Below are 26,002 nucleotides of genomic sequence, written 5' to 3'. Positions count from 1 at the left end.
AAATAAATTATTTATATATATTGAACCCAACATATTTGATTCTTCGGTGGATACTTTTTCGTCTCTATGAGAGTTAGTAAATACGAAGACCATATCCAAACTCGCGTTTCGGACAACATGATATCAAGCATATAACAAGCATGAAACAGATAACCTTCCCGGAAGATATATCACCAAGATTAGATGATATAAATACGAGATCTAATATAAAAATAGATAATTCAAGTTTAGATAAAAACCATTGGTTTGCCTTTTAAAAGAGCCACCTAGTTGAGAAGTATCATCACAGCAACTCATAAAACTCATAAGTTCTGATTACTATTCAAAAACAAATAAAAAACTACACCTAGGGATCGCATCTGGAAATAGTGTGCGGAATCTCAAGGACATTGTATAGCTACGACTAACTATTTATAAGTAAAATAGGGTTTAAAATTAATTAGAAATGAATTGTTCTGTAATTCTCTTTTTCTTTAAGACAATTGTCCATACAGTCAAAGACTATAATTGATATTTTTCTACTTATTGATACGATTTTATTTTTTTATCGTAATGAGGAGTCCATTAATCACATGATGTTTTTAGGGAGTTTCACGTGGGGGAGGGTGGGGTATAGCAAGATATGACGTGTATTTATTTTTTTTACTATTTTTTATAAAAAAGTTCAAACATTTTCAAAAAAAGAAATTTTACAGTTTTTTCACATAACTGAAAATACACGTGATGTTTGGTGGGGGTGGGGGGGGGGTAATTTTGAATATCACCAAATATCGCAAAGGGGGAGGGGGGTCTAAAAATCCTTAAAAACTCGCTCACGTGATTAATGGATGCCCCCTAATTGTTAGAATATCGTATATTTTTGTTAGTAACTGCCAGTAGGGTAAGTTATTGTAATCGTCCAAAAATCGAAATTGAAATTTTTTGCATTTCTTCACGTTTTGAAGACTTCTGAACATTTTAGCATACCTTAGAAAAATTTGATGTGTGTATGTATGTATGAATTTTTTGTCCACGTTTTCAAGCGCATGTATCAACTGATTTAAATGGTTTAAAAACATTCGATTCCTATTCATAGGAAGATGTGCTGATTAGTTTTTTTTTGTTTTTTTTTTTATATATATATTTTTAACAGCAATCAGAACCTTATGTCCTATGAGCTGTTGGGCTGAAACTTCTCCTTACTTCGTATTTTTAGATGGTAACCCAATGATTTCCAATCCATATTTGATGATTTTTTGTTATCAGATTTAATCTAATAGGGCTGACTTTTTATTGGTGCAGCAATACCGGGCAAGGGCTATTTTCACTTGGAAACATATGATTAGTTTTTGGCAAAGGCAGGTCCAGTCATTTCGGAGATACGGAGCAAAAAGTACAGAAAATAGAAATCGAATTTTTGAGAGAACAGAGCATTCGGTTTGAATAATCCAAAAAAACTTTCTGCTTGTTTTGACAGAATAATTGCTTTTGGGAAAAAAAAATTACAATTTTCTGGCTAAAGTTCAAAAGCTCACTTATATACATTAAGAATAATTTTAACTTTATTATATTATTATATTTATCAAAATAAAACATAGAATTTAAAAAATCTTCCAAGATAAAATCATTAATAACTGTTTTATAAGGTAAATATATATTTCGCATTATGTGTTTAGATATCTATATACAAGTGTTGTACAGCAAAATACTTTTGAAGACTATAAAGTTACACTTTGATAAGCATAAATATGTAAACATCGAGTTAATTAAAAAAAAATTAAAGAGTTCTAAAGAAGTCTATAATTCATTAACATTGTATATTGTATTGCGTTTTTTTCCTTCCCAAAGAAGTTTATGTTATAATAAAAAAATCCGATTCGCTAATTTTATGTTTTCTCGACGTTTCAAGCCATTCTGAATCGTATGAGACCAAATTTGCAAAAAGTATGTGTTTATGAGTTTTTTTCGACGCTTTCTCACAAACGGCTGGACCGATTTCAAATATTCAAAAGCCATTCGATATAACTCGATAAGGACTTGCGTTTGTCAGTTTTGAAAAAAAAATCCACGTTTTAGCCCGCAATCCTGAATCAATTGCAAAAATTCAAAAACTGTTCAAAAGATATTGGTTGGAAATCGACCTGATTAGTTTAAGATCGATCGGGCCGTTTTCTTGTAATCAACAGTTGAAAAAGAAATTGACAATTTTTATGAAAGTTTTTTTGGCGATAGTTATCATGGTCTAATAGAACATACTTAAATATTACGGTCTTACGACAAGCCGGTCAGTTTTAAAAATTCATCAAGGTTTGGACAAATCAGTAGCATTATTTTGGCGGTAAAGTTAATTAAAATTATACAAATTAATTAAAATTTGTAATAAGCTACAATTTTAGGACATTAAAGCACACGTGTCTGTGCGCTATAATTAATATAATTACAGATAATTTAAATTTGTTTGAGAGATATCAATAGGAAATATTGTTTTTTTCGGAAAGTAACTTCGTTTTTTATAGACTTTTTGGCACGTTATTTTCGTACAATAAACAATTACTTTATTATATTATGTTTTGGCAGTTTTGACCGAACATATTTTGTCATATTTTTGTGTTAGCATAATTCCGAAATCATAAATGTTTTGGCTGATTTGAGGTAAAGGTTATACCACCTAAAATTTTTTTAGTGGCCGGAACAAATAATGATCCGATGATGACAAGTCTGAAGAATATGATAAATGTGTAATTGGGTCTCATTCAAGCTTCAAAAGCTTTTGGCGATTGACCCAACTTATATGAGGTCTTTTGCGTCGTCTTGATGCAGGTCTATACCTTACTTATGGGTTAATTCTGACCTTTTCTATTGAAGTATATTATTTAGCTTATCCAGCTGATAACATAAGGCATCCGAATTGACCGTTTTGTTATCTCACCAAACATACTTCATCACCTTTTTTGGCGAATTTCTGCTTTGCAACTGTTTTGACCAAGTTCTTCATTTTTGTTTCATGGGCAATTGCGTATATTGTATTCTTTACATCCCATTTAAAATTCCTAGTGACAATCCGCTTCAGAACCTAATAATTTTCAAGACTTTTCAGAGGCAAATTGCGGACGCCAGTGCGACGACACACGTTTTTTTCTATGAGAACCATAATTTAAGTTTCGAGGAGTTCCCAGACCTTTTGAGTGGTCATGAATTGTTAAATTTGATAAATTTTTACTTAATGGGATCTCATGTATTGTTATTCGTCGGTTTGCATCAACTAATGCTTTTCTCGCGTCTTTATCAGCTTCAACCGTACTTGTTGGACTTGGTGCATCTTGGACATCAAAAAAATACCAGGAATGAAATTTAGCAAACCAATTTTGGTACTATCAACATGTCATTTCCGTATGCATCGATCAATTTCATTTTGCCTTAAACTTTTGCCTTTCTTTAGCAAAAGAGTAAAATATGTCGAAAATGCTGCTTAATTCTTTTCATATTCAAAGTGGCACCATCCAAAAACTATTGCATGTAATTGATTAAAACTAGGGTTTGTCGGTTTTCAAAAACCGGTTTTAAAAACCGTTTTTTTTGCAAAAATTATGGAATTCGAAAACCGTTTTTTAGCGAAAAAAGTCGGTTTTTACTGTATATGTGGAAAATGAAAAATATAACCAAATATGAAACATAGATGAAAGCGTTTTGATTCTTGAAATCATATCGGTTCAATAGCATTTCATATCTTATCAATCTGCAATGGTTCAATTAATGGTTTTGTATATATTAAATTAGATTTTTATACCAGTTATATATTAATTTAAATCAGTGTGACTTCTTCTTGAAGAAGTAACTTCCTCTGCTCTAACTAGAAAAAGAGTTTTAAACCCTAGAAGCCACAAAGAACAAAAAACTTAGGCTTTAAAAACAATTAAGCATAATTTGATCGCAAGTATGAAAGTATTTTCTATTTCAGGAAATTTTGTGAGTAAACAAAGGACACGTCTAAGTAGCAATTCGATAGACGTTCTCAGTTTTTTGAAATCATATTTTATTAAACAAAAAAAAACAATTAGAATGTTTAAAATTAATTAATTAAAATTGCTCGGAACAGACAATACCCGAGTTTAACTTAATTGTTTTTAAAACTATAATTGATATCAACAAGTATGTATCAACATGTATCTAATTTTTTTTTATTTTATTTTAATTTAATGATTTTTTTTATTTAAAAATGTATTATTTTTATTTATTTGAAAAATTTCCTTTCACTATCATAAAAATATTTTCATTCTTATATGTGAAAATGATGCATGAATAACGAATAATTATTTTCAAAGTTATTTAATCAAGATAAACCATTATTTTTTAGTTCTACTAATTAAAATTAAAATAATTTTGTTTACTATCTATAAAATTGAACAATAAATAAATTCAGTCAAATACTGCTCTAAATTACACTAAATTTGCGGATAAATTACAGAATATTCGAGCAAAAATTTATTTTTTATATAAAATTCGAAAACCGGTTAAACCGTTTTTTTGGTAAAATTAAACTTCGAAAACCGGTTTTCTGAAATGTCGGTTTTTGTATAAACCCTAATAAAAACCTTTTAAACACAAGCCTTAAAATATAAGTTTTCAAATCATATAATAATTATAGGGTTTCAGTGTGATGTTAGGTTCAAAAAAATATAGTTAAATTTTGGTGGTAAAAAACGAAGTGACATTCCGAACAACCTTATAGCAATGTTTACAATTAAGTGAAAACAAAAACTTTATTTTCGAAACAAACAGTTGAAAATTTCATCTAAATATCTGAACCTTAATTTCGGTTGATTAAGTCAATTATACACGTTTCGGGAAGTCCATGCAACTTGTTAAGGAAAAATGACACTTTCAACTAGTTTTTATTGGTTTGATGGATATACTTTTTCTGTGTGTAAAGATCCATGTATAAAGCTTTATGTAATCATTGCAACTACAGTAGAATCCGCTTAGTATGACATCGAAGGGACGCCGAAATCTCGTCATACTAACCGGTCGTCATACAAAAGCATACTAAAGAAAAACTTTTTAATATGTAAATATGTTACATGTTTCAGTAATTTAAAAGAAAAGCCTATACATACATTTTAATTAAAAATAAAAATGACACAAAATTAAAATTTAATATAAAATAAAATTGACATAGGGTAGGGCGGGGCACAAAGGTCCAATTTGACATTCAGTAATTATACTGTCTAAACCCAATGAACAAGCTTGCAACACATAACACACATCAAACAAGCATATATCGAACTATGTACAGAAAAAAATTCACATAATTCCTAATTAAATAAATATTCTTTTTTTTACTATTTTTTTTAAATTTGGTATGTGACCCATTTTACCTTACATACGGGGTAAAGTGGGACAACCAGGGGACAAACAGATGCAATTTCTTTTATTAAATTTTAAAGGGATTTTACGCTACATTATTGAACCAATGCAAAATTTTAATTCTGTGGGTACATTTGTTACAAAGATAACACAGTATATTACATTAATCTGCTCTTGCTCAGAAATATTCATCAGGCGAGCCAGAATAACAATTTATTTAATTAATCTCTTGTAAAATTGCTTTTTTTTAAACTTTACTATTTTATTGTTTACACCTTTGCCAAAGTAAAGGTTCTGCTGGTCCTTTTTATCCCACTCATGTGCTGCTTATCTTCTGATAGCAAAGTCATAAGAATAAAAGTGATCTATCAAATATTTTTGTTAAAAAAAATCTAATTTTATTTGTTTACGAGATATCCGTGGTAGACCATTAATAATTGTTCTACTCTACCCATAAACATACAAATGTGATTTTTTAATGTAAGTAATCAGAAATTTTGGATTGATTTTTTTACATAATTTTATTGTGAAAACAGATAATAGTCCCTAGTGCTATTGTGCACAAAAGACATAGCAATTGCTTTTGAAGACTTGGCCATATCATGTAAAATCATGTCGGTCAAAAAATGGGCCATTATAAGCGACATGTCAATGTAAGCGATGTCAATATATCCGACTAGACAGCTGTATTTTTAAGGAATTTTATATGGAAACCAAACTTCCTAGTGCGATTACGTCATAATAAGCGGTTGTCAATATATCCGGCGTCATTCTAATCGGATTCTACTGTATAAGCTTATTTAAAACCATTAAATTTTAAGTATACAATTAAACTTTTAAAATGTATACAATTTACGCAGTTGTTATTTCTTTATATGTAAGCTAGGGTAATTTATTGCCCTTATGTTTTACTGAAGTTGAAACATACATAGTTACATTATAATTTTTATAAGCATTTATAAATACATAATTGTAATATAAAACATACCTTTAATAAAACATTTACACCCATGCAAATATTGTCAACTAAATATATCCAGCTTGAATTTTGATTAGTGTGAAAGCCTTTATTATACCATAATAGATTCCAGTTTGATCAAAAATGTATTTTCGTTTAACATTGTTAAAAAATATTTTTAATATAATTATTACACAAATATATAAATTATCACAAGTCACAAGTCAATTTGGTAAACAAAACCTTTCAATCATCACTGTTTGCAATTCTTAATTCTAACACGTGCAGTAGACACTTTGCATTTATATTTTTATGATGTTTTATAAGAAGCGGATATGCTACTTCCTTTTTAAAATTTAATATTTCGGTTGACATGTGTAAATACTTTTCACGGACTGAAAACTATACTTGTTCGATTAAAATTTGAAACATGACATTGCCAATATAATAAAGAATACAATAAACAAACATTGTTTGAAGAGCGGAGGAAGAAGCACTCGACGTGCGTACGCTTCCGAAGCTTCTAACACTGTGCGAGCCGGTGAGACGCGTCGGTAAGCGATTAGCTAAGCGTTCCCACTCCACAAGGGTTCAGTCGTTATCTCGATATTTAAATCTAGGTACGGTATAGATATGAACGCAACTTTAAACCATTGCGTAGTGTACATACAGGGCCGGTCCTGGGGTCCTCAGCGCCCGCATGCAAGATTTGTTCTAGCGCCCCCCCACAATAATTTTAACTGTTTTAACATTTATCATTAAAATTATATGAATATTTACGTAAATTCACACAAAAAATTAGAACTAATCTAAAAGCATATAAAATACATTGATTTTATTTTTATTAGAAAATCGAATCGATTTGCGATATAATTAAATATTTTATATTATCAAGTATTTCTAACATATATGTAATATTAATATTTGGGTTTTAAAACATTTCACTTATTTCATTAAACTCATTTTTATTTTTAAACATAACATTCATTTTTCATATTATATTTTTAAAATTTCATTTTAATTTTTTTTTCATTATTTACAATATCCAAAATTGCATCAGTAACTAATCGTCTAATTTTAAATTTAGCTAACGTAAAAAAAACTACTCATTTTCTCAAACTTTGATGAATTTTTAAAATTAAACTACTTGTAAGGACGTAATATTACAGTAAGTTCTATAAGACCATGATATATATCGCTTAAAAAAATTCCATAACTAGTGGGGTGGGTGGCATCGTGCCTTAAGGCAAATTGCTGGAACTTCCCGTACCGTAACGAAATGTTCGAGGAATATTGAATGTTTTCAAATAGATTATTATAAATATTGTAACATTGTCTAATATTTATAAGAATTATATAAACTGAATTGCAGAGTTGAAATTATTTGTTTAAAGTATATTAGAACTATAGTCAGAATTAAAAATAAAATCTGAATTATTTTCGATATACAAAAAATTAAAAAAAAAAAAAAAAAAAAAAATGGTACAAATTTTTTTTTTCCAAAATCAATTATTTTGTTAAGACAAGCAGAAAGTTCTTTGAATCAATTGAATCGGACGCTTAGTTCTCTTGAAAACTGCCATTTTTTGTACATTTAGCTCTGTATCTCCGTAATGGCTGGGCCTGCCTTTGCGAAAAACTAATAACCCCTTCTCCCAATCATTACTAATTGAATGTTTTTAGATCATTCAAATCGGATGCTCCGTTCTCTCAAAAACTCGATTTCTATTTTCTGCACTCTTTGCTCCTTATCTCCGTAACTGCTGGACCTGTCTTTGCCAAAAACTAATCAGCTCTTCTCCTTATTAATAGGAATCGAATGTTTTTTAAACCATTCAAATCGGTTGATCCGTACGCCCGAAAACGTGGGCGAAAATTTGTATCCATACATACATACACACACACACACACACACACATCCATTTTTTCTGAGGTATGCCAAAACGTTCAGAAACCTTCAAAACGTCGAGAAATGTAAAAATTTTCAATTCCGATTTTCGGCCCATTACAATAACTTACCCTACGGGAAGTTAAAAATCGGCTTAAATTTTTTCAACACCTTATTACAAGAAAACGGCAAGGCCGATCTCTATCAAAAACTAATCAGGTCGACTCCCAACCAATATCATTCGAACGGTTTTTGAATTTCCATAATCGGTTCAGAATTGCGGGCTAAAACGTGGACGAAAATTTTTTACTTTTCAGCTATTTATAAAGAAACGTCTCGGCCGATCATCCCACAAAACTGACAAACGATAGTCCTCGTCGAGATACATCGAATGGCTTTTAAAATTTTGAAATCGGCTCAGCCGTTCTCGAGAGAATGTCGATTTACGGCAAAAAATCTGTTCACATACACACACACACCCACACATACTTTTTCCAAATTTGGTCTCATTCGATTCAGAATGGCTCGAAACGTCGAGAAAACATAATATTAGCGAATCGGATTTTTTGATGAAAACAAACTTCTCCTTCGGGAAGTTAATTATATTTGTATCTGTATTATTTCTGCTTAGTTAATAATTAAATTTAGTATGGACACCACTAGGTATAAAAAAGCTCACGAGTTTTGTTTCTAAGTACACTTTGCTTCCATTTTTCATATTTTCTCCATTTCCATAAACCTAACCAACGCATGTCTTCAAAGTTCAAAGTTAATCAGATGCGAAACATTTTCAACAAATACAAAAGTTACAATTAAGTTTCTCGGTCTTATAGTCATTTTTTATACACTGACTTCCCATTTTCCATTTTTCTCTATTATAATTTGTATCTATTTCTTTTAACAAGTTCCGTTCAAACTAAATCACCTCGCAATTTTTCATCAATAATGCCCAATAATTTAAACTTTCGTAGGTTTGCGCTTACGGTATTGAACACTAGATAATTTCTTTTTCAATTCCACATTAACTTCAATCGAAGAAAAATTTAATGAGTTCATTAAATAATAAGCAGAACAATAATTTACTAATTTGCATGAGTAATTAATTGTTTCTACAGATATCACATTGCAAACAGAATATGCTTTATGTTTCTACATATCCATAGTTAAGTTAGATTGTTTATTATAATCTGTTAAGTATTCTAGATTTTATATTAAAAAAAAAATACGAATAATATATTATAAATTTAATTTCCGAATCTCGTTTTGGCGCCTCCTAAGGCGTGCGCCCGCATTTTTTGCATGCATCGCATGCAAGGCAGGACCGGCCCTGTGTACATATATGTATTGTGTACAGAGGCGGATCTAGGGGGGGGGGTCACGGGGGTCATAACACCCCCTGAGCCTGCTTTAGGACTTAGATAATGATTTTATTTATGTATTTTGTTACCAAACATATTTTATAACTTGAGTATTTAACTGATTGTAGACGAATGGCGGAGTCAAAAATCCTAAAATTTAAGGATAATTTAATCGTATTGCGAATATATATGTTTTATTATAGTTTAGGAAAAAAATTTCATTCAAAAATCTAAAAATTAAACCGAATGAGAGTGGCCCTTATGCATGAACTCTCAGTAATTCTAACATCTGTAAATAGATGACTTAATCAATATATAAACTAGTGGTGTATGGCATCATGCCTGAAGACAAATTGCTGGAACTTCCCGTACCATAACAAAATGTTCGAGAAATATTTTTTCAAATAGATTATTATAAATATTGTAACAATGTCTAATATTTATAAGAATTATATAAACTGAATTGCAAAGTTAAAACTATTTATTTAAAGTATATAAGTTTTATACTTTCGTCAGAATTAAAATTAAAATCTGAAATATTTTCGATATACAAAAAAAAAAAATTTGAAAAAAAAAATTGAAACAATTTTTTTTTCAAAAGCAATTATTCTGTCAAGCAGAAAGTTTTTTGAATCATTCAAATCGGTAACTCAGTTCTCTCAAAAACTGCCATTTTTTGCACATTTAGCTCAGTATCTTCGAAATTGCTGGACCTGCTTTTGCCAAAAACTAATCACCTCATTTCACAATCATTACAAACTCAATGTTTTTTAGATCATTCAAATCGGATACTAAATCAAAAACTCGATTTGTGTTTTCTGCACTCCTCACTCTGTATCTCCGTAACAGCAGGACCTGTCTTCGCCAAAAACTAATCAGCACATCTCCCTATGAATAAGAATCGAATGTTTTTGAAACCATTCAAATCGGCTGATCCGTGCGCCCGAAAACGTGGACAAAAAAAATGCGAACATACAAAACACACACACATCCATTTTTTCTGAGGTATGCCAAAGTGTTCAGAAACCTTCAAAATGTCGAGAAATGCAAAAAAAATCATTTTGGATTTTCGACCCATTACTATAACTACCCTTCGGGCAGTTAATAATGACTGATTTAGAGAAGTATTCCTAATTGCTGTAAACCATTTTAAAGTGAGAAACTATTGCATTTTTTTTTCAAATATATTAGTTATTTTTGAAAAATGGTTTGAATATTAAACATTGATGGAAAACGAACACATACGAAATACGTAGCCGAATACATACACACGTGAATTTTTTAAAAGCGCGGCCAAATAATCCAAACATTAATTATTATAAGTAAACCACTTGTCGCAGGCCTTAATATAGTTTAGTACGTTCATTTAGAACAGAAACTCTATCGCCATGCAAAGTTTCATTTAAATCGCCAAAAAATGACAATCTATTATATGAAAAAGAAACGACTTGACTGATCTTCGACAGAAACCATTTATTTCCAAATGATATCAATCGAATAGTTTAAGCAACAACGGTTAAGAATTTTTGACAAAAACATGGACGATAATTTTTGCACTTTTCTGCCAATAGTAAAGAAACGGATCGACCAATTGTCTCAAAAAACTAATCAACGCAAGCGCTTATCCAGTTTCATTTTATAGTTTTTAAATTTTAACATCGGTTCAGACAAGAAAACGTCAAGGAAAGGTCAAATTTTGAATCACGTCAAAGAAGCAGATTATTTTAAAAAAATACACATATGTAAGTTCAAGGCGGGTCCAACTTAAATTTGAGCAATTATATTGTGAAAACTAAGCGAAAAACGTAACAACCAATAAGACACATCAAACAAAAAACCATCTGACTATGTTTTAGTACAACTTCCAGCTAATTCATCACTGTACAAATGAGTTTTTTTGCTGTTTTTAAAAAAAATGTCACTTAAGTAATTAGTTTGTCTTTACCCCATAAGCGGGGTAAAATCTGACGACGAGAGCACAAACAATCCAATTTACTATTTTTAATTTTAAATGGATTTAACGACATAATAACTACATTAATAATTATTCAACCAATGAAAAATATGAATTTTATAGATACATTTAACTCTTGATTTGATATTTTGTCCAAAATATTCACCAGCAGAGTTGGAATAAATATTTATTTCATTTATCTCTTGTAAAAATGCTTTTTTTAACGTCGTAAGAATCAGGATAATGGCTGGTTGTACATTTTTCCCTCTACTTTCAAATAATGTTGTTAAAAAATCCTTAACTTTACTTGTTTTTGAGATATCGGTGGTGAACCTTATTACCCGCGAATCTTTAATCCCCGTTCTATCATATATATATATATATATATATATATATATATATACATTTGTCACCTACTCATTGAGGACTATAAAAACTTTTCAATTATGACCCCTCCCTGTCGCCGAAGCTGGATCCGCCACTGATTGTGTACTAGAGTTGGGCCACTCTGAAGTGAGTTATATCCGAGGATTCCTTCCTTGGAACGAATCCGAGTGGACTTGTATGAGAAAATTTGTCATAGCCTCTCTTTTGTAAACTGATTCTAACAATTATTAACACGTACAAACAATTGCTTGGTATTTTTACCAATACAAAGATCTGCATCGAAAGAAGCTCTTCTCGACTCACAGGAAATTTTATCATATTCTAGGTATAAAATGACCAAAAATTAGTGGGGTGCATAGCATCGTGCCTTAAGGCAAATTGCAGGAACTTCCCATACCGTAATTAAAAATCTTGGTACGAAATCCAACAAAAATTTCGCAAAATGTGTACATATTATTAAAATCTCTATAAAATATCTGATAATTTGATGTACATATGTCTAATAAACATTTTTGACCGCCAAATGACATTTTTTTAACTTAATGTTTATTGAGAGTCCATAATCGCTGGACCTGCCCTCCCAAAAATTTAATCATTTCTTCATCTTGTCAATACAAGTAAAATGTTTTTTGAATTATTAAAATCAGACGCTCGGTTCTCTTAAAAACTGAGTTACCGTTTTTGGCACTTTTTGCCACGCATCTTCGGAACAGCTAGACCTGCCTTCGCCAAAAACTAATCAGCACGTCTCCTTATCAATACGAATCGAATGTTTTTTGAATTATTCGCAAATCGGCCGATCGGTGTTCCCGAAAATCGTCGACGAAAATTTGTATCCGCGCACACACACAAGTTTTAAGCCAAAATGTTCAAAAACCTTTAAAAATCAAAAATGAAAATTTATATATATTTTCATTTTTGTTTTTTTGCGCTATAACTTACCCTATGGGGCGTTAATAATACTGGTTTAATAAAGATATTCAAACAATTTCATTTTCGATTTTTTCCGATTACTAATATACGTGTTAGTTATATATAACTTAGTTAAAAATGGCAAATTTGCAAAAAATTAGAAAAGATGAATAGAAACACAAACAGAAATCCATCTTTAAATTTCCAGAAAAATGTTTTCAAGTACTACAAATTATAATTTTTTTAAAATAAAGCATTGTCGAATAATAACTTACAGAATGAGTAGTTCATTTACTGCTGAATTAATGCATTTATTCATCATCAAAAATACAATTATTCAATCAAAATAAATGAAATAATTATTCAAATAAAGTTTTATTTAATATGTACAATAACATTTTTAATACAATCAAAGAATAAAATTACAAACCATTAAAACATTAATGTAACACATACATGTAGCAATGCCACTTCACACATAAGCAATACATACTTATAATTAAATTTAATATAATTATATTCTTCATATTGCTTTAAAAAAAATTAATTCTAAGATGTGGTGGGTAAGACGCCCAATTGTTGCAAGCAAACTATTGCAGCATCAGCTTTAGCTTGCTTTTTGTTCATATTTCCTATACTGGGCTGATATATAACTCCATTTAATTTAACCTTAAATAAGAAATTCTTCCTATGATCAGGACCAGACTCTAAGCATAATTCATAACATGGAGCACCAAGCTTATGTTTAGAAGCATATTCTCCTAGAAGTGATACAGGATGCTTTCCTGATAATGAAAGGACGGGCGCTTTTCGGGCAGGTCTTACAGGAGGAGGAATTCTTCTAGAAACATCTTCATTTGAAACTAAACCTTTCTTATCAAGTTTTACCTCAAGCATTAAAGGCTGCAAAGACCCAGATTTATCTTTACCTAAACCCTCTCCTGGTCTCCAGCCCATTTTCTGTAAGAGATGCATTCCCATGCCTCCTGTGACTGGTGCAGCTCTTTGTAGCTGGTCCCTTTTCGCCCATGCTTGAGTGCCTGATTGCAATTCCTTTGCACTCAGAATATTAGCATCAGTGCTACCTGTAAATTGTCCAGGTTGATATTTGGAAGAAGTCCATAAAGACATATCTTTTTGTGCATTATATAAGTCATTCATAGCATTTATATCCGAAGGATCTTCTTGTAACTTGCGCATAGCTACTAATCTTTGTGATATAATTGTTGATATATCTAAATTTGTAGGCTCTGTATTGAAAACACCACATAAATTACTTGGCATTTCTGGTGGCGGAACTATCTGAGGATAATTTGTCGGATATGAGTATGTGCTAATGTCAGCTTGTGTTTGGCCAAATGAAGTGTTTCTAGAACCCATTTGTAACATATCATTTTCATTTTCATTTTCCATAACTGCAAATAATGAAGCCGGAAATTCAGGAGGTGGTGGTAAAGCAGGAGTGGCTGAGGATGTTACTTCACTAGTAGTACTTAATACATTTGTAGATAATTCATTAGAGGATACTTTTACAGATTGCTCAACAGATGCTGCTTTACTAACAGATTTTACCTCTTCATTGGAAATATCTTTAGGCTTAGCCTGTATATATTTATTTGAATTAGAGCTGGCTAACTTTTTATTTTCTACACCTGAATGGACTGCATTTGATTGAGTGGACGAAGGTGAAACTGGTTTCCATTCATTTTCAGTTTTTCTATGGTGAGCTCCACTGGACACAGGAAACAACATTCGTAAATTTTTTACTTGTTCTGCTGTTTTTTCTTGTGGTGTTTTGATTGGTAATTGAACTGCATTTTTAATATTCATCACAATTCCTTTATTATTATTTTTTATCATAAATGGATGATGGAATGGTTTTTCAACTTTTTCCTCTTCTGCTTCACTTTCTCCAGATGATACACTAGATAAATCACCAAGATCTTCATTTTGAGAAAGGTTTTTGCAAAAATCAGTAAGCTCCTCTACTGATTTACCTCCAGATTTTATTGCTGCCACAACTTTCTCTTGTGCTTTTCTATCTAAACCGGCTGAACCTGGCAATGTGCCATTTTTCAACATGTGTATTGCATTTTTTCGAGCTATCGCTAATAAGCGCTTCTTATCAATATCTAAATGAGAAGAACCTCCAATTTTAAACACACGTGACCTAGATCTAGACCTAGATTTGTCTCTAAATTTAGAAGAGACCCTACTTACAGAGGTAGCCCTTGACCTCGATCTAGACCTGGTCCTAGCTCTTGATCTAGATCTAGATTTAGCTCTCGATTTACTTGTAGACTTAGAAGAGATCCTACTTACAGATGTTGCTCTTGACTTGGATCTAGACTTGGTTCTATCTCTTGATTTAGATCTAGATTTAGCCTTAGACTTAGAAGAGACCCTACTTATAGAGGTAGCTCTTGACTTGGATCTAGATCTGGTTCTAGCTCTTGATCTAGATCTAGATTTAGCTCTCGATTTACTTGTAGACTTAGAAAAGATCCTACTTACAGATGTAGCCCTTGACTTGGATCTAGACTTGGTTCTCTCTCTTGATTTAGATCTAGATTTAGATCTAGATTTTGATCGGGTTTTAGCAGTAGGTTCAGAACTAATTTTATCTTTTGAATTAGATCTAGATTTATCTTTTGAATTGGATCTGCACCTGGATCTAGATTTATCTCTTGAATTAGATCTGGATTTAGTTTTTGACTTAGACCTGGATCTAGATTTGGGTTTAGATTCAGTTGGAGCCTTGGATTTGTCTATTGATTTAGATCTGGACCTAGATCGCGTTTTAGACTTAGTTTCTGACACAGATCTACTTCTAGATTTGGATCTAGTTTTAGATCTTGTTCTAGATATCTTTCGAGACCTTGATCTGGAACGAGTTCGAGATCGATGACGTTTTGTATTATAACTTTGCCTATTGCTATATTTATTTGTCCTATTATTATAATTCATGGAGCGACTAATGTAATTAGTTCTACCATAATTATATCCTTTATTCATATAATAATTGTTGTGACTGTTGCGAAAGTCCCTACTAAATCTTCTATTTAAAGTTCTGTATTCTTGGCGATATGTCCAATTTTTACTATCCCTGATATTCCACTTATCCTTGTACCTATTATCTTTTGAATATTTTGTACCCCTCGTCCTTGATCTTGAATTATATCTAGACCTTGATCTAGACCTTGATCTAGACCTTGATCTAGATCTTGATCTAGACCTTGATCTAGACTTTGTTTTTGAACGAGATCTTTGTTTTGACATAGTTGGAGTTGATTTTAGTCTTGTTTTAGGCATACTTTTTGATGGAGATCTAGATCGAGACTTTGTTATAGATTTGCTTCTTGATTTTGAAACTGTTTTAGATTTAGAACGAGATTTAGATTTAGAACGAGGTTTAGACTTGATGGGGCTTTTCAACTTGATCAGTTGAGATTTAGATCTAGATCGAGATGAAGAAGATTCACTACTAGAATCAGAACTTGATTCCGATCTAGATCCAGAACTTGAACTTGAACGTGATCTATTTTCATTGAATGTTTTTGTACAAATTCGTTCTTGTTCTTCACCAATCTTAGCTTTATTTTGATACATAGCTTTTAATTGATTGATTTTATCTAGATACTTTTGAGTGGATTTCATTTTGAGCTCCTTCAATCTCTCATAATCATCACTAACATTTTTATTATGGGATTCCTTATCAATTCTTTGCACATTTTGTTCGCAGACAGAACTAAATTTCAAATTTTTAATTGTGATTTTGTTTGTTACTTTTGATTTAACGTTTTTATCCTCAATATGTTTTTCTTTGCATTTTATAGGAACTGTGTGCATAGTAATAACTGCCCTTTTTGGTATATTAATGACAGGATTATCAATATTTTTCATATTGTCATCAAATCTACCATTAAAATCATCATCTAATCTTGAATTTAATGATTCATTTACATTTGCATATGACATAATTTTCAATCTTTTAGGTTCATCTTCTTCGCTGCTTTCATCATTTGATGTACTACTTCTTGAATGCTTCGAATTTTTTTTCTTCTTTTTCTTGCTCTTATGCTTATGCTTTTTTTTATGTTTGGAGCGTTTTCCTGATTTACTACTTTTGGGTAAAACCGAAGTTATGTCAGGGGGCTTAGCATTAAAAGCGCTGAATAATTCTGAAAGAATTTCTGTTGAAGATTTAACATTTTTTGATTGACCTGGTTCCTGCTTTATCTTAATAATTGGTAAGTCTAAAGGTTCCTCCTTTATTTTTATATCAAAAATGCCGCCTTGTACGCTTTTCTTTCGGGGCATGATTAATGATCGAATTGAACAACATTAAATAGTTTTATTCCAATGCCATAATAGAAAACTTGATAGAAATAAATAGAAAACTTGTTAAAAATAAATTTAGAACATCTCATATAACATTTACAGTACAGCAATTTAAAATTCACTGTAAAATAATAATATTAAAATATGTTTGGAATATTATATTAACCTCATAACATTATTGTGAAATGTCATTTTTTGTAACAATGTTTCCTTTAGAGTAAACACAAACCATGGCCGGTAACATAGATAAACAAGTATAAATGGCCGGTAATCTCCAAACAAATGTCTGTAACCCGAGTTTAGTTAGAGCCTCTGCCGGCGGTCGCGCTTATATTAATTTTGATCGAATTATTGAATTTGACATATGACAGATACGTAAATCAAACATGGCGTCCATTGCAATAAATTTTTATGAAGTGATAACCTATACAACATAATAAGCGCTTATTAAAGTAAAAAACAAATAAGCTGTAGAAGTGCATTGTTTAACGATGAAGAAATACCAAGAAAAATGCATGTATTATGTATTTCCAGCGAGAAACGACGAAGTAAAAGTAAAATGGTTAATAATATTTGCCGGCTTTCAATCTAAGTGAGTACTTTTATTAATATGCATATTTCAAATTACTTTCATTTGATTGTACTATTCTGATATAATTTTTCATTACAGTTTAATAATTCAGAAATAATTGAGACATTTAACTTTATCAATACTAGAAATTTTAAGGTTATAAATAGACAGAGAGAATTCCTGTCAGCTCTCTGAAAGGTATGTTATTAAATAACTAAATAAAAATTATTCTTGTTCTAATAATGTAGGTTCATAACTAATAATTCTACATCGATTTTTTCAGCAGTTTAAAAGGAAAATACGCTTAGTTGTAAAATGTTTAGGGGGTTTACTAAACACATTCATAAGTATACAAGTATTGATATGATTTGAATGAATACGCAGGAAAAAACAATAAGAATGCAGTCTGAAATGTGCTGAAATCTTTGCTGACCTCCCACTAATATTGAACATAATGACTCATAATTATACATTAAGTCAGTTTGGAGAACATACTAAAAACACTAATGATATAATTGTAAGTGGAAGGAAATTCTCAATTAATGGTGAAATTCTAGTGCAAAGGTTAATTTAGGTTTGGCTATGTCACAGGAAAAGTTTATGAGTATTGATAATTGCATTTTGATATTACAAGAAATATTATTATTTGCGTTGTTTAATGATGATAAAGGGAATCACATTGTATAGATTTTCAGGAACTGTTAAATGACAGGCAAAGTATAATCATGATTAATGATAAAATTTTAGCTAGTGCAAAGGGATAAAACACAGTTAATGTGCACAGCTTATTGCATTTAACTTTTTGGCTTTTTTCGGCTTATTGAGATGTGTCAATAGCTTTACTCTAAAATGTCTTATTGTAGATGCCATAAGAAAACTATTAAGTACTGTTATAATAATATCAATGATTTCTTTTTCTTTAAGACAATGATAATAATGACATTTTGAAACAACATTTGAATGCACATTAACAATAGCGCAGAAAAGATTCCCGAATAGAGACTGTACATCATAGATATTATGTAAGTTAATGTTAATCAAAATAAATATATATATGTAAATATATATATATATATATATATATATATATATATATACACATACAGGTATGAATTGTGGTTATATATATGTATAAATAATATATACTTTCATGTACATTTCTATTCTTTTTGTGCTCAGCTTAAAAGGCTGATATGCTAAAATGATATTACATATATATATATATATATATATATATATATATATATATATATGTGTGTGTGTGTGTGAATAGCATGTATATTTATGTACATTTCAGGCGACTAGTGCCATCTCTAGAGAGGAGCTTCAACACTGGAATTAACACTCGAAATATGGTTCGAGTGAGCGATCTATATCACTACTCTTCTTTTATCTATGACACCCCCAAGCCGCGCGACTTGTAACGAAACGTCAGATTAGCTGATTTTAGATAATATTCAAATATGTCAATAACATTTAATTTATTTAAACCCATTTAAAATACTTTATTGATTTTGATGCCGACTTGGATTATGTGCCGTCTATATTCAATGTAGAATTAATATTAGTATGATTATAAGTTTTTAAAAAAATATATAGTTTATTCTAGATATATATCTAGTTTCTGTGATGGGTTTATTAACCGATCCGAACTCTGAAAGAGGGTCTATTGGAAAATTTTTAGCGAAATGGTATACTCCGATTACTTTTGTAATGTGGACAGCAGGTGTGGTTTGGTTCTGTGCATTGGCTCACATACAATTTAATAATGAAAGATATTTTTCTGAAAACGCATTACTCCCTGGTAAATTCTTCTCATTATTCATGAATGATGATATTACATAAATATTTAATTATAAAATGAGAAATTTTAGGATTAGTACAATCTGAAACTACAGAAGAAGTTGCATCAATGTCACGTACAATTTTAAATGAATTGATTATGGAATCACAGCGTTTTCACGAAAGCATGCCATATTCATTTCTTTTGGCTAAGATGCAAGCTATTGGATTAGAAGCATATGAACATAATTTTACATTAAAATACCCGTTAAGTCAGGAACAGGTGAGTTTTATTTGCTTAATGGGATTGAATTTGTTATACTGATATTTATTTCCTAGATTTACGTGGGTAGAAATGTGTATGGAATACTACGAGCACCAAGAGCTGCAAGCACAGAAAGCCTTGTATTCAGTAGCCCATTTAGAAGTTCTAAATCATACAATGACAACACATTACCAGGAATTGCTGCAATGTTATCGTTTGCTCATTTTGCAAGAAGTATGTAGTTTTAATAATAATGAGTAGAATATTGTTTTTTTTAACTGCATGAATTATAATTCAGAGCAAAAGTATTGGGCAAAGGATATAATATTTCTCATAACTGAACATGAAATGTTGGGCATGCAAGCTTGGCTAGAAGCATATCATGGCGTGAGTGAAGATATTGATGCACCGACTGGTATTGCTAAATTTCACTTTATAGAAATATAATACATAAATTATTTGAAAAAGAATTGTATATACTTCAAGCTGTATTTAGTTTTAGAATTTGTTTTTTTTTTTCTTAATTAGGACATGGCAAAGCTCTGAGATCAGGAAAGCTCAAAAGTCGAGCAGGTGCAATACAAGCTGCAATCAATTTAGAATTACATGATTTGAAATTAGGTATATATAATAATATTATTTTTATCATAAAACTAAATTTATTCTGAAGTAACTTAAATAAAATCCAATTTAATAGCTTTTGTCTATCATCTGAACAGATCATATAGATATTAAAGTTGAAGGTTTAAATGGACAATTGCCAAACTTGGACTTAATTAATTTGTGCCATAGAATGTGCATTAAAGAAGATATAAGGAACACATTCAAACATAAATTAGCAACAGGAAGTGGAAAACGAAAGCATGTCTCTTTCTCAATGAATCAGTGGTTGGATAATTTTCATACTATGATGAATATGGTACTTACACAAGCAACAGGGGTAAGTTTTGCTAAAAAAAATATCAACTTTTATTTGAAAATTGAACTTATTGTTAGATGAAAAAATTATAAACATATTCTTAAGATTCTCAAGATTCTTACCTTGGAATTATATATTACATCATGTAGAACATATACTTATATATAAATATATAACATATAAAAATAATAATATATACATAATAAATAATAACGTTTTTCAGAAAAATCTTTTTGAAAACTTATAAAAAATTTTGCTATTGAAAATTAATATTAGATAGTATAAAAGAAGCAATAACTTAGAATAGTTTTATATTTTATAAAATTTTATTAATGAATATTTGTTAATTAAAATTTCATAAACAGATGCCAAATGGTAATCATGGTCTTTTTCATCGATTTGGAATTGAGGCGGTTACATTAGAAGGAATATCGCGAGATGAACCTGCTGCACAATTTGTAAGCCTTAATCCGTCTCAACCCATAAAAACTATACGACTTCTAGAAGACTTATCAAGAAGTTTAAATAATTTACTAGAAAGATTTCATCAGAGTTTTTTTTTCTACATTCTGCCCTCTACTGATAGATATATATCAATAGGTAATAAATATGAAATATTGAATTTGAAGTACAGTAAATAATAATATTTTATTTTTTAGGACAATATATGCCTGCTCTCTGTCTTATTGTTGGTGCTTTATTTATAATGGCATTTGCGTTATGGCTTAATATTTTTGAAGAACCTGGTAAATTAAAATAGCAACACATAAAAGTTTTTTTCATGCTGATAATATTTGTCTTTTATATTATTATAATTTATAGGTGAGTCTGACATTCAAATATTATCAAAGAATATTGAATTTGATTTGCTGTCAATTGGTGGAACAGTATTATTTTCTCATGCCATTGGTATTTTCTTAATGACAATACCAGAAATTTTAACTAAATTGGGAACTAGATATTTCAGTTTTAACACTGATGTATCTTTATTTTATGGATATTCACTATTAAGTATAATTACTATACTGGTTCCTTATGTTATCAAAAAATTTGCAAAGTATTCAGCTTATGATTGCATTGTGTTAAATATCTTAGCAATGTTAGAATTAGCTACATTGTTATTAGCTGTTGGGATGAATAATTTTTCAATGGCAATGCTTATTGGCAGCATCTTTGTACCATTAGCTACATTTTTAACACCAAAAAATAGGTAAGATTATTTCGAAACACTGTTACAATAAATTAATAAATAATATATGTAACTAAGTGAATATTTTTTACAGGTTTACAAGAGGCTCAAAAAATTTTTGGCTGTTGTTACAGCCATTGGTGTTATTTTCTCTATTTATCATGGTTTCTAGTTTTATTTATTTTCCAGAAGAAGAATATATGAGTGTGTTAATAAGAAGTTATACGGCTATAAAAGCATCGATAACTTATGGAGTGGTTGATTCAATAGTAATTTTTTTTTACAGTTTTATAAATTGTAGTTAAGAAATTATTGTATTTTTTTTATTGCAGATTTATGGCAATTGGGCCTTCAATATGACGACAGCTTTCCTAGTACCAAATTGGATTTTGTTTTGGATTGTATACAATACAAATAGCGAAGTTAAATGTAAAAATCAATAATGATAATAAAGACTGATAAAAAATAAATATAATATTACGGATTGCTTTTTTGCATTATTGTCAAATACATGTTTAATTAATATGACTTGCATGCATATTTCAAATTCGAGACAAAAATCTATGCATGATTTAATTTGAATTGTTGTAACCCTTGCAATATTCAGTGTCTATTACTTTTAAGCCTTGATATTTAATACATTATCCACCTTTGATATAAGAGTATAGTACAAAGTTAGACACTGAGTGTTAAATATGCTGAGGTGGCATGATTTTTTAAAAGTTCGGAATAGTAATGGCTAAATAAATGCTATTTTTTTTTAAATGACATCTCTTTAGTCGTAGTCTCATAGGCTTTTTTAAAAATCATATTCAATTCCATAATTAACTGATAATTAATTAAACCAACTGATAATCAAATCCACCGGCGAATTCCCTACAGAAACTTCAAACAATATCTAACAAAAGATAATTCAAGGTGAAAAGGTCATGTGTGTCAAGACAAAATTTTGAAAAATGATTTCTATTATGCAATTTATGTTCAAATAATTTTTGTTATATGAGATAAGAGTATGATAGCCTGACAAATGCGCAAACTTTCTCTTGTATTCAGTACGTGTTGATTTTTCGATCGTAAACCTAATGATGGAAGCAAAAATTGATTTAACTTCTGAGCCAATTTGGCAAAAATTGGAAAATTATATGGCTAAAAATGGAGACAAAATTAATATCAAAGATTTATTTCAAAACGACTCCCAACGCTTCACAAAGTTTAGGTAAGAATTTACAATTCAAACTTAAGCATATGATTTTGCTAATGCCTACTTTTACCTATATATATATATATAGTCGATTGTGATATCAATTAATAGCTTAATTAAATTTTTGATCAATTATTATTTTATTTAAATTTGATATAAGCTTTTTTAGAAAATATTTAATAATGCATTTTATAATATTACTGAAAACACAAAATGAAAAATATGTGTATATATATTCATTATGAATACGAAAATATTTTTATTTTACAGTCTTAAATTAAATACACCTCATGATGGTGACATTTTAATAGATTTTTCAAAAAATCGAATTACCGATGAATTATGGAGTTTATTGTTAGAATTATCTATCTCGCGTGGTGTGACAAGTTCACGAGATGCTATGTTTAATGGAGATCGAATAAACAGCACAGAAAATAGAGCAGTGCTTCATGTAGCTTTGAGAAATAGGTGAGTATATAATATGCAAGGCTTTTACGACTGATAATTGTGCTCATCATAATCATGGCAAATAAAAAAAGTTTTAATTTGATTAAAAATAAAGCATGAATGAAATTAAATAAGCTGATGTTTTTTATATTTTTAGAAGCAAAAACCCGTATTATGTTGATGGTCAAGATGTTACTCCCAAGGTAAATGCAGTTTTAAAACACATGCAGGAATTTAGTAATCAAGTTATTTCCGGTGTTTGGAAAGGGTATCAATGTACTCATGTAAGCAACGAGTATTTTTTGCAAGTATTTTAATTATCAATATCATTAGGTATACTGGCAAAAGAATTACAGATGTTGTTAATATTGGAATTGGTGGATCAGACTTAGGACCACTGATGGTTTGTGAAGCCTTAAAACCATACTCAATAGGTCCAAACGTACATTTTGTGTCAAATATTGATGGAACACATCTAGTCGAGGCATTGAAGAAGATTAATCCAGAAACAACTTTATTTATAATAGCTTCAAAAACATTTACTACTCAAGAAACTATGACCAATGCATTATCTGCAAAGGAATGGCTATTGAAATACTCCAATGAGGTATTGAAGCGTTTATGAATGTTAATCAAATTTTGTTTATTGATAAAACAATTTGTAATAATTATATTTAGCCATCTGCTGTTGCTAAGCATTTCGTAGCTCTGTCTACTAATTCTAGTAAAGTGCAAGAATTTGGAATAGATACGCAGAATATGTTTGAATTCTGGGATTGGGTTGGAGGAAGGTACATGAAATGGTTTATTGAGACTTATTTCAAGATTGTACAAAACTTGATTTTTTAGATATTCTTTATGGTCTGCAATTGGTTTATCCATTTGCTTATCAATAGGTTTTGAAAATTTTGAGAAATTATTAGAAGGTGCTTATTTCATGGATGAACATTTTAAAAATGCACCTTTGCATCAAAATGTAAGTAAAAAATTAAAAGAAATATGATTAAATAAAAAGGAATATAAAATATTTTATTAAAGATATTTCATATCATTACTTATATTTCTGCTCTTAGGCTCCAAATATTTTGGCTCTGCTAGGTGTTTTGTATAACAATTTTTATGGTGCAGAAACATATAGTTTGTTGCCATATGATCAATACTTGCATAGGTAAAAGTTAATATTATATATTCTATTAAATGTTATTTAAAATGTTTTATACTTTACATTTTTTTAGATTTGCTGCTTATTTCCAACAGGGCGATATGGAAAGCAATGGTAAAAGTACTACACGCAGGGGCAACCATGTGAATTATAAAACTGGTCCAATTGTATGGGGTGAACCAGGTACCAATGGTCAACATGCATTCTATCAACTAATTCATCAGGTAAATATGCAGGCAATTTTTCCATAAGCAAGGCAAAAACATTATTAAAGTATTACAATTACAAAGAGTGATTGTGTTTTTGTTAAATCAAAGAATACAGGAAGATTATATGTATGTGGATATATTCATAAATGAAATAATTTTGATTTATGTAACAGGGAACAAGACTGATTCCTTGTGACTTTATCGTCCCTGCTAAATCACACAATCCCATTGGCAATGGCAAACATCACAAAATTTTATTAGCTAATTTTCTAGCGCAAACAGAAGCTTTAATGAATGGAAAAACTGAACAACAGGTATTTTAAGATCAACTATAAATATACTTGATTTTAGCCATTAATAATATATCTTGATTGAACAGGCCAGAAATGAATTACAAGGCAGTGGCTTGAATGAAATAGAAATTAAAGCTTTATTACCACATAAAATATTTGAAGGTAATAGACCGTCTAACTCAATAGTTGTGACCAAAGTAACACCTTTCATTTTAGGTGCTTTAATAGGTATGACTTTTTACATATATTTAGGAAACAAATATTACACAATGATAAATTTATTAATGTTGCAGCACTTTACGAACACAAGATATTTGTTCAAGGAATAATTTGGAATATTAATTCCTTTGATCAATGGGGTGTAGAATTAGGAAAACAGTTGGCCAAAATTATTGAACCAGAATTGGAGAAGCAAGGAATACCTGGAGCACATGATTCATCTACATTGGGCTTATTGAACTTTTTAAAAAGAAATATGGATTAAATTTTTTTTATTTTCATAATTTTTTATACAAAATAAAATATATTGGTGTAAGAAAAATTAAGAGATTATTTATTTTAATATAGCAGTGATATAGCTTTATATCAATGGTAATTGCAATATCTCATTAATTTCAATGCATGTTGGATATCAAAAAATATTTTCATTATTCATTATCGATTAATTTTTGTGATATGTTAAGAAAAAAATCAGGTTAAAAATCAACAAATTAATCCTATATTTTCAATATATAAGTATTTTTTGGATATATTAATTATTGAACTTCTTCAATAATTCAAATAATATAATTAATGCAGGTTTTTTAAATTATTAAAAAATCAA

General features: G+C 29.9%; 4 protein-coding genes across 4 annotated transcripts in view; 2 read left to right on the top strand and 2 right to left on the bottom strand.

Annotated features, from left to right (window-relative positions):
* The window catches only part of LOC113371201 (tumor necrosis factor receptor superfamily member wengen), a 69,304-nt gene extending 62,761 nt beyond the window's left edge, over window positions 1-6,543 (bottom strand). The window contains exon 1 of the mRNA XM_026611844.1: window positions 6,332-6,543. Coding sequence (XP_026467629.1) covers window positions 6,332-6,355 — 24 coding nt within the window. The 5' untranslated portion in view covers window positions 6,356-6,543. The remainder of the gene's footprint in view (window positions 1-6,331) is intronic.
* A 160-nt stretch (window positions 6,544-6,703) lies between these two features.
* LOC113371200 lies at window positions 6,704-17,294 on the bottom strand. The gene is made up of 2 exons (XM_026611843.1): window positions 13,362-17,294; window positions 6,704-6,880 (listed from the first exon to the last, which is right to left on the bottom strand). Exons 1-2 carry the CDS (start codon window positions 17,118-17,120, stop codon window positions 6,704-6,706), a joined length of 3,936 nt encoding a protein of 1,311 aa, XP_026467628.1. The 5' UTR covers window positions 17,121-17,294.
* A 1,893-nt stretch (window positions 17,295-19,187) lies between these two features.
* On the top strand, window positions 19,188-22,344 carry LOC113370504 (glycosylphosphatidylinositol anchor attachment 1 protein-like). Its single transcript, XM_026611176.1, has 11 exons — window positions 19,188-19,516; window positions 19,587-19,777; window positions 19,834-19,993; window positions 20,058-20,174; window positions 20,288-20,380; window positions 20,479-20,699; window positions 21,044-21,278; window positions 21,338-21,424; window positions 21,501-21,888; window positions 21,962-22,136; window positions 22,200-22,344. The coding sequence occupies exons 1-11, from the start codon at window positions 19,342-19,344 to the stop codon at window positions 22,308-22,310; spliced, it is 1,953 nt and encodes a 650-aa protein (XP_026466961.1). The 5' UTR covers window positions 19,188-19,341; the 3' UTR covers window positions 22,311-22,344.
* Window positions 22,345-22,813: 469 nt separating this feature from the next.
* LOC113370724 (glucose-6-phosphate isomerase) lies at window positions 22,814-25,720 on the top strand. Its single transcript, XM_026611417.1, has 11 exons — window positions 22,814-23,083; window positions 23,339-23,536; window positions 23,673-23,783; window positions 23,849-24,122; window positions 24,194-24,306; window positions 24,365-24,491; window positions 24,589-24,683; window positions 24,751-24,901; window positions 25,060-25,200; window positions 25,266-25,407; window positions 25,473-25,720. The coding sequence occupies exons 1-11, from the start codon at window positions 22,950-22,952 to the stop codon at window positions 25,661-25,663; spliced, it is 1,677 nt and encodes a 558-aa protein (XP_026467202.1). The 5' UTR covers window positions 22,814-22,949; the 3' UTR covers window positions 25,664-25,720.
* Window positions 25,721-26,002: the final 282 nt, after the last annotated feature.

The sequence above is a fragment of the Ctenocephalides felis genome, unplaced genomic scaffold (assembly GCF_003426905.1).
Source record: "Ctenocephalides felis isolate EL2017-DRISC unplaced genomic scaffold, ASM342690v1 CF-g0.4_SCAFFOLD_01492, whole genome shotgun sequence".
Lineage (NCBI taxonomy): Eukaryota > Metazoa > Arthropoda > Insecta > Siphonaptera > Pulicidae > Ctenocephalides > Ctenocephalides felis.
Note: the sequence above shows the minus strand (reverse complement) of the source record. Positions and strands in the feature narration are given on the sequence as shown.

Bases quoted from the DNA above. Each gene is read 5' to 3' on its own strand.
- LOC113371200 (XM_026611843.1), bottom strand. From the start codon at position 17,120: ATGCCCCGAAAGAAAAGCGTACAAGGCGGCATTTTTGATATAAAAATA. The intron at 6,881-13,361 runs ACCACATCTTAG...ACCCTTGTGGAG, and splicing joins AACAATTGGGCGTCTTACCC to TGGGAACGCTTAGCTAATCG.
- LOC113370504 (XM_026611176.1), top strand. From the start codon at position 19,342: ATGGGTTTATTAACCGATCCGAACTCTGAAAGAGGGTCTATTGGAAAA. The intron at 19,517-19,586 runs GTAAATTCTTCT...GAGAAATTTTAG, and splicing joins TGAAAACGCATTACTCCCTG to GATTAGTACAATCTGAAACT. The intron at 22,137-22,199 runs GTAATTTTTTTT...TTTTTATTGCAG, and splicing joins ATGGAGTGGTTGATTCAATA to ATTTATGGCAATTGGGCCTT.
- LOC113370724 (XM_026611417.1), top strand. From the start codon at position 22,950: ATGATGGAAGCAAAAATTGATTTAACTTCTGAGCCAATTTGGCAAAAA. The intron at 23,537-23,672 runs GTGAGTATATAA...TTATATTTTTAG, and splicing joins CATGTAGCTTTGAGAAATAG to AAGCAAAAACCCGTATTATG. The intron at 25,408-25,472 runs GTATGACTTTTT...TTAATGTTGCAG, and splicing joins CATTTTAGGTGCTTTAATAG to CACTTTACGAACACAAGATA.